Raw genomic sequence first — 15,200 nt, forward strand, 5'->3', positions numbered from 1 at the left:
AGAGGGAGCTCAGAGTAATCATGATGAGTGAAAGAAACTTAAAAAGAGAGTACTATATGGCCTTTTAAAAAAATACGACATTCAGGATTTTTTGCAAAAACAAACAAACTTTTTGGTCAACCCAATGTTGGGCAATGTTGCAAGTTTGCCAACGGAAAAGGCAAACTTACAATGACAAAGAACAGATGTTGTCTGGGGTCAGGCATGGGAGAAAGGGTCGAGTTAAAGGGGCATAAGGACACTTTAGAATGTGTCCTCTATTTTGATGGTGGATACATATACAATAATATCTTTGTAATGATATATAATAATGTTATTTTACATATACAATAACATTATTGTATATCATTACCAACATTCACCAAACCAGACACTTCAAATGAGTAGTTTTTAAATATGTAGCTAATACTTCAATTGAAGAAAATTCTGCAACTACCATTGACACCAACATTTCCTAATCATGAAACCTGTTATTTACCTATGAGCTATTATTTTGGGAATATATTAAGTTTGGGATACTAGCAGAATACACAGAAGAAACCAAGCAGGCCATTACAATGTGACACTAGATTTAAGGATTTAAATTGTAGAGTGAGAAATCATCTCTGTCCTTCTTTCATTTCTTTTCTCCTTCTTTCATTTTTTGTCCTTTCTTTCCTTCCTTTATTACTCAAACGTATGTTGAGCACTTTCCTTCTGCAGCCAATAGCCTAGGTACTTAAAAATTATTCTGACAGAAAATAAGATATAAAGGCTTTACTACAGAAAGGGGCAAAGAGCAGAACCTTGGTTAATATGTTAAGGATTGGGAGGAGGGAAAGTGAAATCATTGGAGAGAAAATAAATGGCAAGAGAAGTTGGAAGGGAAGGCAGAAAAGCACACAGGTTCTGAAATAAAGTTTTCTGAATGCCAGTTTCCAAATCTGAAAGCTCATAAAGAAAGAAAGGAGGAAAAGGAGACCAATCTCCATGGCAGAGCATAAGATGCAAATATTTGGTAAATAGTATAATCTTAGCAATAGAAGGGTCTGGAGGAATCACCTAGTCCAATTCTCTCATTTTACAGGAATTCAAATACAATCTCTCAATCTCTCATGTGGGTTGTATTAATAGGCATGCAAAAGGTACACAGTCCAGGTATGGAATGTTTGTCCAGGGAACTATTACAAAGTGTTCCTACTAGGTGGGATTTGGCTGCTTTTTATCATTAAATGATAAGCATGCCCATTTTACTGAAAATAGTGATTACATGGAAACTTTCTACCTGGTGATTTAAAGGAATTCAATTTAAATTAAATCTCTTTTACAGGAGCCAACAGACTCTGGAAAGAAATCCATCTGAAAGGGGATTCTCCCCATATTCTAAACTTCCCAGGGAGGCAGGAAAGGGGTAGTTTCTTTATATAAGTCCCCCAAATGACAACCTCCTACCTTTCCTGAATTTTGACCTGGAGTCTATTCTGAAGTCAGTTTCAATAGCAAACTTCCCAGCACCAACATTTTCTCACACAGCACACCTTCATGAGCTCTAGCTTTCTAAGTTTCTGCCCAAAGATGACAAAAATGCCCTCATCTCCCTTTCGTCATTAGGGTTTCCTGAACAATCTCTGAACAAAGAGTGGGCACAGGTGTTTTCTTGGGAACCAGCAGCTAAAATTATACTTCATTCTGCTTCTAAGCTGCCTACAAACTTCTCGACCATCTTCCAGCATAGCTGGGGCTTCTATGCACTCTATTACTGCACTGGCATGTACTGAGCACACTGTTCTCAGAAGAAGAAAGAAAAAAGACAGGTAAGCTTAAGCCCATGAAGACCTCAAAATCAAGACATAGGCAATTTGTTTAAGGTTTATAGGGGGTATGTGAAAACAGACAGATCACATTAGAGAAATGTAAGCCATCTTCCTGAAGCACTGGGATTAGATTTACAAACCACCAGTCCAGCTTTTAAGCACTGACCTCCCTCTGATTTGGCAAGAGAAGGACTCAAAAATAAATGTATCCACCGCCCCCTCTACACATATTCCAGCCCAAGTCTGGCAACCACTGCCAGACTCTGATGACTTACCACATTTAGGAGAATGCTAAAACAATACTAGGATTTTTAATAACTTTCTGTGTAGAGACCTATCTGGGTGCAATATGCTATAGCCTGCCTTAGCTACCCAATTCCGGACCATGCTCTGTCTATATCTCCAACATGCACCATCTCCTGATTCAAATTTAGTTTTTGTTTCTTTCCCAACGGATGATTACAAACAGCAGCAAGACAGACAAACTGGGTAAGAGCACAGTGTCTCCCAAAGACCAATGATAAATGTTTATAACGAGAAGAGGGGAAACACATAAAAGGCAAAATGAAAAAGTCTCCTGCCATTTTCTCTGCTTTACCAAATGGAATGTGACTGCTTACATGCAATGAACTCAGGGACACTGAGAATGCGGGCTTCAAATAGACCTTCTCAAAGGGCACAGACAGATTCGGGTTCAGTACAACCTTCGGCATACCTTGGAGGAGCCAGAGCTATCAAATGGCAGTAGCCACTCCTGAGTGACATTTAGTTTTGGAGCGGCATTTCTCTGGAGAAGCTTTCATTCCAGTCCTGGGGCTAAACAAAGAAACCTACACACGTGGCTCAAAAAACCTGAGGCCCTGGGGAAAGAGATGTACACAATTTGATCTGGTCTGCAATTGTTTGGGCTCCTGAGGAAAGCTGAACTATGAGTCTAGAAAGTTCATCAGTAACTTGAATTTTCAAATCCTGTACCCTCAGCCCCTACATTCATTCAGTCTCTGCATGTGCTGTGCAGTGCTAGTTACCCAGTCATGTCTGACTCTTTGTGACCACATGAACTGCAGCCCACCAGACTCCTTTGTCTATGGGGATTCTCCAGGCAAGAATACTGGAGTGAGTTGCCATGCCCTCCTCCAGGGGATCTTCCCAACCCAGGGATCGAACCCAGGTCTCCAGCATTGCAAGTGGATTCTTTACCACCTGAGCCACCAGGGAAGCCCCAGAATACTGGAGTGGGTAGTCCATCCCTTCTCCAGGGGATCTTCCCAACCCAGGAATCAAACCAGGGTCTCCTGCATTGCAGGGGGATTCTTTACCAGCTGAGCTACTAGGGAAGGTCCAGTCTCTGCATAACCAGATTAAAAAAAAAACTGAAAACCACACACTTAAGCAGAAACTGAGAAAAAAGAACCACAACATGACGGGGGGTGGGGGGACACTGGAAAAACTATCACTCAGTCACTTTTCTGTTCTCCCCACCACCCCTGCCCTTCATGTCGAGATTTTACCAGCCAACTACTTACCTCTGAGCAGCTACAGTGGCCGCAGCATCCAGAGCAAAATGTCTCATCACATTCTCCTCCAAGTACTTCTGCTCCCACTTAGTCATGTCAGCTTCCAGGGCCAGGATCCTCTCTTCCTTCTCACGAAGGATTTCCATCAGTGCAGCGGCACTGTATTCTGAAACATTGGTCGGCTGAGAGTTGCCCTGGCGCTGTTGGGGGAGATGCCGAGACCTCTGACATTAGTGTGTTAGGACCATGGTGGGCCAAATCCCATTTGAAGAGTCCTTATTTTTGGACAGAACTACTGCCCAAGCCACTGCAGTTTGGACTCCAATTCAGAAGCTAGGGAAATTCCTAGGACTTTCTACCTTAGGCTTGAGTATGTGACTCTGGACCACAAAAGGAGCCTGCCATATCAAATTATAATGCTGCTCAGAAAGTGGATCATAGAAACAGAAATTTAAAATCTGGGATTTCATCTCTACCTTTTCCCTAAATTTGTGTGATCTTAAGTGAATCATGCCACCTTTCCTGGATCTTTATTTTCTCTCATCTGAAATTGAGGAGTTGGGGGGACTTCTCTGCCAGTCCAGTGATTAAGACTCCACACTTTCCACTACAGGAGGTATGGGTTCAACCCCTGGTCAGGGAACTAAGTTCTAAGATGCCAACCATGGGGCCAAAAAAAAAAAAGTGAGATGTATGGCTAAATGACTCTTGGAAAGACCATTGGGAAAAAAAAAAAAAAGAAGAAAGACCATTGGAAAGACCATTTCCAATCCTAAAATATCCCAAAGTCTGTTTGCATAGCATCTTTACCTCTTATAAAGCATTAAGGATTGTGTTGCACTAGGAAGCTAAGGAAGCCGACTATGTCTTTACAATTGAGAGCCGCTCTGGAGTAAGACCAGGTGGGACAAGATTGTATTTTTGTTTCTCATGTCAGACACTATCTGACAAATGGACGATCAGGAGCCATCTCACTTTCTGGAAACGGTCCATACCTGCTGGATTCGGAGGGATTCCAGTTCTCTTTCCAGTCGTGTCCGTAGACGGTGCTCCAGCTGCTCTCGCTTTTCACATGCAGCCTGGAGCTGTACAAGAGCCTGCTGCATCTTTTCCACCTTATCTACATACACTTGCTTCTTCTTTAGCTGAAAATCCAGGTTGGGAGAATTGCAAGATGGAAGGAAAGAAAACAACAGGGTCAGTTATACAGAGCTCCCCAAATCCAGCCCTGTGTTTACATCTCTTCCTGTTCAGCTCCAGGAAAGAATGAATAGCAAGATGATCCTTCATGAGTAGCAGGCTGCCTTGTGTTGACTATACATAGAATGTCTCAGCAGATAGGAATTAGGAGCTCCTTTTTCATCTCTCCCTCTATCTATGTTTCCCCCAAGTCTATTTCTATCAAGAGAGTCTTTGCTAGCAAGCTCCTAAGATTCCCATCTATAGATGTCCTCACCTCTTCCCTTCTTTAAACTGTAATATTCTGGGGGAGGAATATCTTATTTTGGTCCTTATATTGGGGGGGATGCTAAAGAATGAAAGGGGGCTCCCCAGGGAGAAGAGTTTAATTTGGAATGGAAAGGAAGCCCCTTTATATAGCAGTCTCCCCTTTAAGTGAGACAAAAAGGGTGGTCAACAAGGAGGCCAGAATTGTCTTTCTGAACTCTACAGTCCTAGTAATTACTCAGTGTCATCACTACTGTACTCCTGGAACATTTCTACCCCTCAAAAGTGAAGGTGCCATGCAATGGTTCAAAAGTCTTTAGTCTCTTCATTGACCAGCACTGTCCCACCAGTTCTATATTACAAGAACACAGGTCATTTGCGATTTCTGCCTTACTCATGAGCCTGAGCTGATAACGCTGGACTGTAATCTCTTAACTTTCACTCTTGCAAAGAGAAAGAATTATATGTGCAAGTCTATGAACCATAACGAACAACAAAAGCTGAAGCAGGCTGGGACTAAGAGTTTGAGTTCTTTGTACCCTTGTAACTTCCAAGGCAAATTCTATCATGGCAAATCCCTGATTCCATTGGAAGGAAGGAATGAAGAGAATTCCAGAGCTTTTAAAAGAAAGCATATAGACCCTGGGGGCTCAGTGGTAAAGAATCTGCCTGCCAATGCAGGAGATGCGGGTTTGAATCCTGGGTCAGGGAGATCCCCTGGAGAAGGGAATGGCTACCTACTCCAGTATTCTTGCCTGGGAAATCCCATGGACAGAGGAGCCTGGTGGGCTACAGTCCATGGGGCTGCAGAAGAGTGAGACACAACTTAGCGACCACACTACCAACAACAACATATAGACTCTCAACATCTAAGAAGATAGGGCAAAGTACAACCTTCCCAAATTGTTAGGAATGAGCAGATGATGCTCCTTAATACTTAAAATGTTTGTGGGAGTGCCTCTTTTGCTAATAAAATCAACTCATGGACTCTTTCTATAGTAGAAATTCTTCCCAGCTGGTCACATCTGTTATTACTATTTTCCTGAAATCTCACTACAAAGATTTAAATGTAAAGATATTATTGATAACATGGTCCAAAGGAAATTCAAGAATTCAGCTCAACTCTAACTTTCCAACAAATTCCCAAGCCCTTGAGATACCTAGATAGACAGTTGCAATGTAAGAGGTCACCCACTTTACCAGCATTGCCCCCATCCATTTAGCTGGAGCCAAGCCAGCAGAACCACCCTGACTCCCTCATTGCAGAAACCAGGCAACAGATTCAAGGCAATGTGTCCAAATCACTGCTCTCTAGAATGTCCAGTTAAGACAATGATGATACACGCCAATCGGGAACCTCTCCTTGTCTTTTACCCGCTCTCTCTCCAAATTAGAATCGCTGAACTTTCTCTAGGTAGAAGAAAACTTCTATTTTCCTACTAGACTTGTGTTATGCTTTGCCTAGGTGACTGGGAAAACCTAAAAAATTTGCACTACATGTCTTGACATTTCCTTTCATTCCAAGGCCTAGTTCAATCTAGCCTTGTAAACCAGTTGAGGCAAGTTTTAAGTCTAAATGCTTTTATCCATTAGACCTTCGCCTAGGAAATAAAAGAAACAAAAATTGCCATTCTCTTTCTCTTAATAAGCTTAAACCTTTCTTTCCTGGGATATGTGACTATTTGTAATAACATAGACTAGGGCAATCAAGACCTTTAAGCCATGGATGCCCCTGCCTTCTTATTTGCTAAGCTTTGAATAATTGGACAGCAGAAAATATCCTCTATCCTTTACCTTTTGGGTTCCATAGTCCTGATGAGCTATTTAAAGCTGAATGCATTTATTTGTGAATCACTCTGAAAACCCTAGGGGAGCCGTGCAATGTTAATGCAGAGAATGTTAACTATAATTACTGAGGCTTACACCAGTTATACTTAAAGGCAATTAAAGTTAGATAGCATGCAGTTCTTGCCTTGATGGTAAAAGTACTGCAATGCAAGCTTAGAGAACTGAAAAATAAGCAGTCCAGGGCTAGGTGTCTTTCTCCATGCCCTGTCTTTCTTCAGAAAGGTACCCTCAATGTCTTAGCTAAGGAATCCCCAGCAGTAGAAGTCACTGAGCCAACCATCTGAAAGGGAAAAGCAATAAAGGCCTAGAGTTTTCTGAGTTGGCTGAAGACAGTTACACAAGTCAGACAACTTCCACAAGCAGGCTAAGAAAAATCCCATTATGCTTCGCCACTGGGATGGTTTTCCACAGGTACCAGGGCCTCTGTTGTTGGCATAACTCTTCTACTTTCTTTAAAGAAGAAACAATGCAGCTCAAACATAAACACCAAGGAAGTGAAAGTGTTAGTTGCTCAGTCGTGTCCAACTCTTTGCAACCCTATGGACTATAGCCCATCAGGCTCCTCTGTCCATAGACTTCTCCAGGCAAGAATACTGGAGTGGGTTGCCATTCCCTTCTCCAGAGGATCTTCCTGACCTGGGGATTGAACCCATGTCTCCCACACTTCAGGCAGATTCTTTACCATCTGAGCCATCAGGGAAGCCCTATAAACACCAAGATCACCTAGTAAATCCTTAATCCCTGAATAATTTAGGATACAAAAAGGCAACTGTTACATACTACCAGTGGATACTACAAGTGCTAAGACCCTATAAAGATGCACTCAATGAAGTCAGCAATCTTCAAGGTTACATATTCTATGTTTTCTAGGTCTCATCTATACACAGAAAATAACACATGTCTATTAGGCTTATTAACTCCTTTATTATCCTAGACTTTATATGCTTCATTTTTACCTTCATCATGGTAAACCCCTTTTATGTTCTGCCTCTCTTCTGTAAACCTATCTCATATGCTAAGCTCCTCAAATGTTAGCTCGGTAATTAGGACATCCTGAGTCCCCAACTTTACGTTTCAATGCCATCAGAAATGACAGTCAGTGGTTCCTTCCAGGCAAAGAGAGGCCATAGAGGAAAGTGGTTAAGGTCATGGGCTCTGGCCTCAGCCTACCCAAGTCCAAATCTTGGCTCTCCCACTTACTAATTGTATGAAACCTGAAGAAAGCTACTTAATGCCCCTGAACTTCCATTTACTCATTCATCAGTAGCACAGAGATGATGATAATTTGATATACCTCTAGAAGGAACAAATGAGATAAAAATGAAGTGCTTAGTAGAATGTCTGGTACAAAAAGTACTCAGAGTTGTTTTTCTGTTTTAAAGAAAAAGTTAATGCCAAGTCGCACATGTTCTAGTCCTTTCACCTTGGAACATTCACTCCAGATAGCCTTGACATGGTTCTCATTATCTCAATAAGTCTAATTATCACATCAATTAAGGCATTAAAAACATAGCCATTTTGCCCCAGGAAGGCATATAACAAGGAGGCCTCAAACCCCTTGTGCAACAGAGCTTCATGTATCTTTAGAGGGCAAGGCCTTTCATTGGAGATACAATTAGAAGCTGTAAGGACACCATATTCTCTCAAAATGATACAATTTGGAGGGCACTTCTGCTTTATGAGAAATATTTTTGTTGTTGCTTAGTCGCTAAGTCGTGTCTGAGTCTTTGTGACTCTATGGACTATAGCCCACCAGGCTCCTCTGTCCATGGGATTCTCCAGACAAGAATGCTGGAGTGGGTTGCCATTTCCTTCTCCAGGGGATCTTCCCGACTCAGGGATTGAACCTGAGTTTCCTGCATTGGCAGGTGGATTATTCAACACTGTGCCACCAGGAAAGTCTGAGAAATACTATACCTATAGTCAAAGGTACTGTTTAAATAAAGGCACTTAGGCAGATGTCATTCCCTGCCCCACCGCACACATTTGTACACACACATCAGAAATTTCCATTTGACAGTAAATTGAAGGATAAAGGAGCAAGGTGGCAATCAGGAGACTTGGGTTCTAGTCTCACCTCCATTCTTAATGGTAATTTCCTTCTCTGTTCTCCCATTTGTAAAAAATGAAAGAGGTTTTCAGTTCAGTTCCGTTCAATCACTCAGTCGTATCCGACTCTTTGCGACCCCATGAACTGCAGCACACCAGGCCTCCCTGTCCATCACCAACTCCCGGAGTCTACCCAAACCCACGTCCATTGAGTCGGTGTTGCCATCAAACCATCTCATCCTCTGTTGTCCCCTTTTGCTCCCACCTTCAATCTTTCCCAGCATCAGGGTCTTTTCCAATGAGTCAGCTCTTTGCATCAGGTGGCCAAAGTATTGGAGTTTCAGCTTCAGCATCAGTCCTTCCAGTAAACACCCAGGACTGGTCTCCTTTAGGATGGACTGGCTGGATCTCCTTGCAGTCCAAGGGACTCTCAAGAGTCTTCTCCAACACCACACTTCAAAAGCATCAATTCTTTGGTGCTCTGCTTTCCTTATAGTCTAACTCTCACATCCATACATGACCACTGAAAAAACCATAGCCTTGACTAGGTGGACTTTTGTTGGCAAAGTAATGTCTCTGCTTTTTAATATGCTGACTAGCTTGGTCATAACTTTCCTTCCAAGGAGTATGTGTCTTTTCATTTCATGGCTGCAGTCACCGTCTGCAGTGATTTTAGAGCCCCACCCCCCCAAAAAAAAGTCAGCTACTGTTTCCACTGTTTCCCCATCTATTTCCCATGAAGTGATGGGACCTGATGCCATGATCTTAGTTTTCTGAATGTTGAGCTTTAAGCCAACTTTTTCACTCGCTTCTTTCACTTTCATCAACAGGCTCTTTAGTTCTTCTTCACTTTCTGCCATAAGGGTGGTGTCATCTGTATACCTGACGTTATTGATATTTCTACAGAGGTTTTGGGAGCCAGCAAACCAAAATGGTCAGCAGTAGGCCAAATTCAGACATGCTCACTCATTTACATATTGGCTAGGGCTGTCTTCCGGCTGTAATGGCACAGTTGAGCAGCTGCAGTTGCAAAAGAAACTATATGGTCCACAAAACTGAAAATATGTACTCTCTGGTCCTTTACAGATAAGGTGCCTGCCCCCAGAGTGATTTTCAAACTGTTCCAGAGTCCTAGCATTCTAAAGAGTGCTTCAGAAGCCAACTGCAATTGGTGAGTTGTAGCAAGTGGCTCCTCTTTTATTTATTTTTGGCTGTGCTGAGTCTTCCCTTTCTTTCCCTAATCTTATGATCTCCTCTTGTGGTTCCTTAAATCATTCTTACTTTCTGCCTTGATCTTTTAGACTCACCTTCTCTTCCAATTTGTCACCTCCTGCTGTACCTCAACGGTCCAATCTATGGTAGTTTACTCTTTTACCTCTATACTAATGATTCTTAACTAGGGGTGATTTTGTCCCCAGGGAACATTAAGTGTGGAGACATTTTTGATTGTTAGATCTGGAGGTAGGTTGCTATTGGCAACTTGTTAGTGGAATCCAGGGATACTGCTCAACACCCTACAGTGCACAGGACAGCCTCCCCCATCACAATCACCAAAAAATGATCTGGCCCCAAATATCAATAATGCTGAAGTTGAGAAACCTTGCTCTCCACTTCAGCACTACTGGAGATTTCCTTCGTATCTCTCTTAGGTTCTAATTATAGTTCATTTTTCACTATACTGCTGGTGACCAGTTAATATTAAATAACTGTCAAATACAGGAACAAAAATGAGCATAGCATAGCTTAGCTATAATGCTAAGATATAAAAACAATAAACACATTCATAAATGTATTTACTTTGCTTGGAAAGTCAAGATAAGAGCTTCAAATCATTTCTATTAAGAGTTAAGTTTTTAGAGGGGAATCATAAAATTGGGGGAAAGAATTGCAGGAAGGCAACCTATTGAAGAATAGGGCAAATACTCTTGAGCTAAATCAATCATGTTTTTTCATTGCACTTCTACAATAATTTGAACCCATTCCCAAGTATTTGGCAGATCTGTTAACCTCCTTCTGACTCAGGAAAATCTGATCCCTGCAAATGAATACCACGTGATGGCATCTCTTCCCTCCTTCCAACAACTGCAGATGTCTTTCAAATTTATTTTTTCAAGGATGGCTAATTACAAAATTACATCTAGGGCCCTGAAAGCTACCCATTTGTCTCAGTCATTTGTAAGAAAGTGATTTCATCATCAACCTTCTCCATTTATTCACTGGTAGACAAGGCATAATATGGGATATTTTGGAGTTAAGAGATCTGAGTTTTCTTCTAGATGTATTGTATTACCAACTATATAATCTGTCTGTACTTTAATTTCCTAATCTATTGAAACTTTCAAGGTTCACAGTGGGGATATATTAAGTATTTGGAAATACTTTCAAAAGGTTAAAAAAATACATGGGGGTGGGGGTGAACAGGCAGAACACAGGATTTTTAGGGCAGTGAAAATATTCTATATGATACCATAATGATGGATATGTGTAATTACGTATGTTTACCAAACCCACAGAATATACACTACCAAGCGTGAACCCTAATGTAAACTATGGACTTTGGGTGATTATGATGTGTCAATGTAGGTTCATCAGTTGTGACAAATGTACCACTCTGGTGGGGAATGTTGATAATGGGGTGGGGGGGGTGGTGCGGGCTGTGCATGTGTGTGACCAGTGAGTATATGATGAAATCTCTGTACCTGTCCTTCAATTTTGCTGTGAACATAAAACTGCCCTAAAAAAGTAAAGTCTTAATAAACAATAAAAAATATATAATATGGATAAGTAGAGGGAGTGAGCTAGATGAACACCAACATATACACACACTCAATGACTAAAGAACATTCAGACTAATACAGCACTAAGTCCGGTGTCACAGAGGTCATCCTTCATTATGTCTTGATTGTCATCTTCCCTTCTATCTCCCAGAACTCTGAACACTCACAGTCACCACAAATGTCACAACTGAAATGTACTTTCTTTGTTCCTCTCCTTCATACAACTAAGTTATATGTTGCATGTTGCTCCATGAGCCTCCAGTGATTTCCATTTGATCTGATTTAGTCTTACCCAGGAGCACATGGCTCCAAGTAAGAGTTCCCTCTGAAGCAATTTGGTAACATTACCCTGGTATTAGCAAGTTGCCTGTGTCCATTGCCAAGAAGCTGTGGTCCACTGGTAGATATTAAAAGAACTGCAGAGTAAAAAATAAAACCACGTCTAGAAACTTGCTACCAAGGGAATGGAGTTCATTCTGTTAAGCAGACTAAAGAAAAATACACAAGGCTTTTAGTTTGGGGATTTCAAATGCCAAAATCAGGAGAAAAACAGAATATCAAACTCTGAGAAGTAACTTTACCTATGTTGGGAGCAGGGACATAATTTCTCATACTGAGTGGAGCTATACCTACTTTAAAGAAAACATGTTGCCCGTAAATATGGAAAAAAGTCCTCTTTAAATGAAACACCCTTCAAATGAGTCAACAATTCATCAGCAGAGCACTCAAGAAGATTTCTTGCTATATACATATTTTATCTGAATTCCTATCTCTACTCTCAATGCACACATAAATCGTACCCTCAGATTTAGAATCCATTATAACCACTGTATGAATTTTACCTATCCGAGCAAAATCCTATTGTTTGAGGATTATTCTGGATGAGACATATAAATGTCTATCCCTAGGACATCTTCCTCTAATATTTGGCAAGAAGGAGACTATTAGATGCCCTGTGGATATGTGTGGTAGCGAAAATTATATCTCTCTAAAGTCAAAGACAAGTCAAATAAGTGGCAGGGGATTGAGAAATGAGAAAATATGAGCCATGAAGAATGGTGGTGGAAATGAAATGAAACAATATGGATTTAGTTTTGGAGAACTGAGAGGAGTGGCAAAAGGACTCTGGAAAATGCACCACCGCTAAGGGTTTTCACTGCAGTGTCTAAATATCTGTACCAGACACTGCAGCTGAGAAAAGGTTAACACTTGGGCCCTTTTTGCCCCTGAATCTCTGTGGCTGTCAATCTAGCCTAAAGCCAAAGAACAAGGCTCACTGGCTCTTTCTGCCAGCCCTCCCACATTCCACTCTATCCCTTCCTGTGCATTCTGCTCAGTAAGCAGCCCACCCGCAGCATCTTCCCTCTTTGATCTTGCCAGGGCCTTTTTCCCACTATCCCTGAAACAATTACCCAAGCAGTAGCTCCGCTCCGGATCATCATAAGACAGCAGCCGGCTAGAAGCCTGGGCTGCCTTGAGACTTGTGAGTGGATATGCCAAGCATCTGTCGAAACTCTCCAGTGAGGTCAAATTAGTGGTGGGCAGAGGGAAGTCTCTTTGAACGTGAGAATACCATGGTTGCTGTAGGACACAGAGTTCTTTTGACTTGGAGCTTAATGAGGCTCCACTTCAATAGGACCTATGTGTCCTGAAAGATAAGGGCAGGGATGGAAAGACCCCATTTACCTCAGCCAGCTGCATGCTGCGTAAGCAAGCAGGATTATAGTCAATCACCAAAAAACAGGTCTGCTCTTTAGAATGATATCCCCTTCCTAGCAAGATACCATATCCCTCGATGTCAGCAGAGCAGGGTTTGTGAGAAAATCTGAGCTGAACTTGGAAGAGGAAGGAGATTGTGACTGCAGAAGAAAGTTCTCTGTAAGGCCAAGGAACCCTTTCTGTATAGAGCTTAGAGCACAGTGAATGCTGAGTGTCATGGGCAAGAGACTTAATAGGATTAGATAGATGGAATGGATTTCAGGGAAAATACCTGAATGAGGATGTTGTAAAAGAGAAAGACGTAAATAGATGCAAAGGTCTTCAGACCATCAAAGTAGTCATCATTGTTCCCTAGCCATCTTTATTTTTATTTATTGTTGTTGAGGTGATAAGTCATGTCTAATTCTTTGTGACCCTGCCAGGCTCCTCTCTCCTTGGGGTTCTCCAGGCAAGAATACTGGAGTGGGTTGCAATTTCCTTCTCCAGGGGATCTTCCTGTAACACGGATCAAACCCATGTCTCCTGCACTGGCAGGTGGGTTCTTTACCACTGAGCCACCTGTCAGTGGGCTCACAGGGCTTCCTGTCACTTCACTTATCTACACTTCAATTTTCATTATCTGTAAAGCAGGTGATATCATTGAGATATAATTGATTTGTAACATTACATGCATTTCAGGTATACAACATTATGATTCAATATATAATATGTGTCAATCTGACCATCTTGATGCAATGCTGAATAGGTAAACTTGAGTGACCTTGCACTTAGTAGGCTAAGAAAATATTCCCTAGGGGAGGAAAAAAAAAAAAAAAGCTTAATTTGGGAAATTTTCCCTAATTCTCATTTACAAAGTAGACTAGAGAGGTTTTCTCTGGAAGAACTTCTAAGGAAAATTCATGGTGCCATTTGTAAGCCATGACTAAATTATCTGTTTCTATGAGCCATAGACAGGCATCTGCCATATCCCTCTGCCTTCCAACATGACCTGACTTCAGCCACCTCCAACAGATAGATAAATATTTTCTGTTTGGGAATACTCTTCTTCATTTAGAAATGTCCACCATTTTTGTGAAGAAATCACAACGAAGAACCCTTACTAGATTAGTTCCAAGGCTACTTACATCTTAAATACCTCCCTAATGTTCTACTTAAAGTTTTTACCCCAGGAAAAATGAGACCTCGTGGGGGCTGAGTCACAGCAAAAACAAGCAAAACTTCAGTTATCAATTCCTGTCTTTGAAGATAAGGAAAAGGAATGTTTTCCTTTGAATACAGCGGAGGAGATACGTCAAACATCACCCAGGAGCAAACTTAGCCCTTACGGGCTACTTAAATGAAAAGGTAAACAGGAATCCATGGATTTTTTCCATGAGATGTGGTTTTAAGCCCTGACATGTGCTAGAGGTGATCTAGCCTGAGATACTGGAAGCCATTTCATGGCCTCTACCTCTGCAATTCCGCCAGGTACAAGGCTCCCAGGTTACACTCGCTGTCACATGTCCTGCCTCCTTTAGCCACAGCAACTCAGAATTTCCCAATAACTAGACTGTGTGAGACAACCAGTTGGATGAGGACTAAAAAATTAACTATAATTGATGAGCTCATGTGAGATATCTCTGACTACTAGATGCCATCATTCAATTCTAGCCCAATATTCAGAGCTTCTTCTTTAAATTGTAAATCTACATGTTTTGGAGCAGGGCCCTGGAAAATGACAAAAAATCTCTGGAACAAATGCCCAGAAAAGCCTCAGAAGTCTGAAGCCAGAAATATATTTCAGGCAACTGTTTCACTGAGGGCTGTTCAGTGGGAACTACAGATTAATATCATCTCCATACATGTATGTTATTTCCATGATTAACAGCTAGTTACCACTGAGCCCTCAGACACTCAAAACCAAGATGGCTGCAGAGTCTTTATCCCCAGTTTGTCTCCAACTAGATGGGCATCCTTCCTGGAGAGGCAGTGGGCTGTATATATACCCTAATCTCAAAGCAGTCTGGACAAGCTTCCCATAGTCTGTTGAAAAAGAGTGGCCCAATGAGTAA

The 15,200-nt window shown here is 41.6% G+C and overlaps 1 protein-coding gene across 1 annotated transcript in view; it reads right to left on the reverse strand.

Annotated features, from left to right (window-relative positions):
- AMOT (angiomotin) overlaps nt 1-15,200 on the reverse strand; it is a 45,745-nt gene that overhangs the window by 12,591 nt on the left and 17,954 nt on the right. Inside the window, exons 6-7 of the mRNA XM_068962622.1 lie at nt 4,306-4,455; nt 3,320-3,510 (exon numbers count right to left, since the gene is read on the reverse strand). Coding sequence (XP_068818723.1) covers nt 3,320-3,510; nt 4,306-4,455 — 341 coding nt within the window. The remainder of the gene's footprint in view (nt 1-3,319; nt 3,511-4,305; nt 4,456-15,200) is intronic.

Source organism: Capricornis sumatraensis, chromosome X (genome assembly GCF_032405125.1).
Source record: "Capricornis sumatraensis isolate serow.1 chromosome X, serow.2, whole genome shotgun sequence".
Taxonomy (NCBI): domain Eukaryota; kingdom Metazoa; phylum Chordata; class Mammalia; order Artiodactyla; family Bovidae; genus Capricornis; species Capricornis sumatraensis.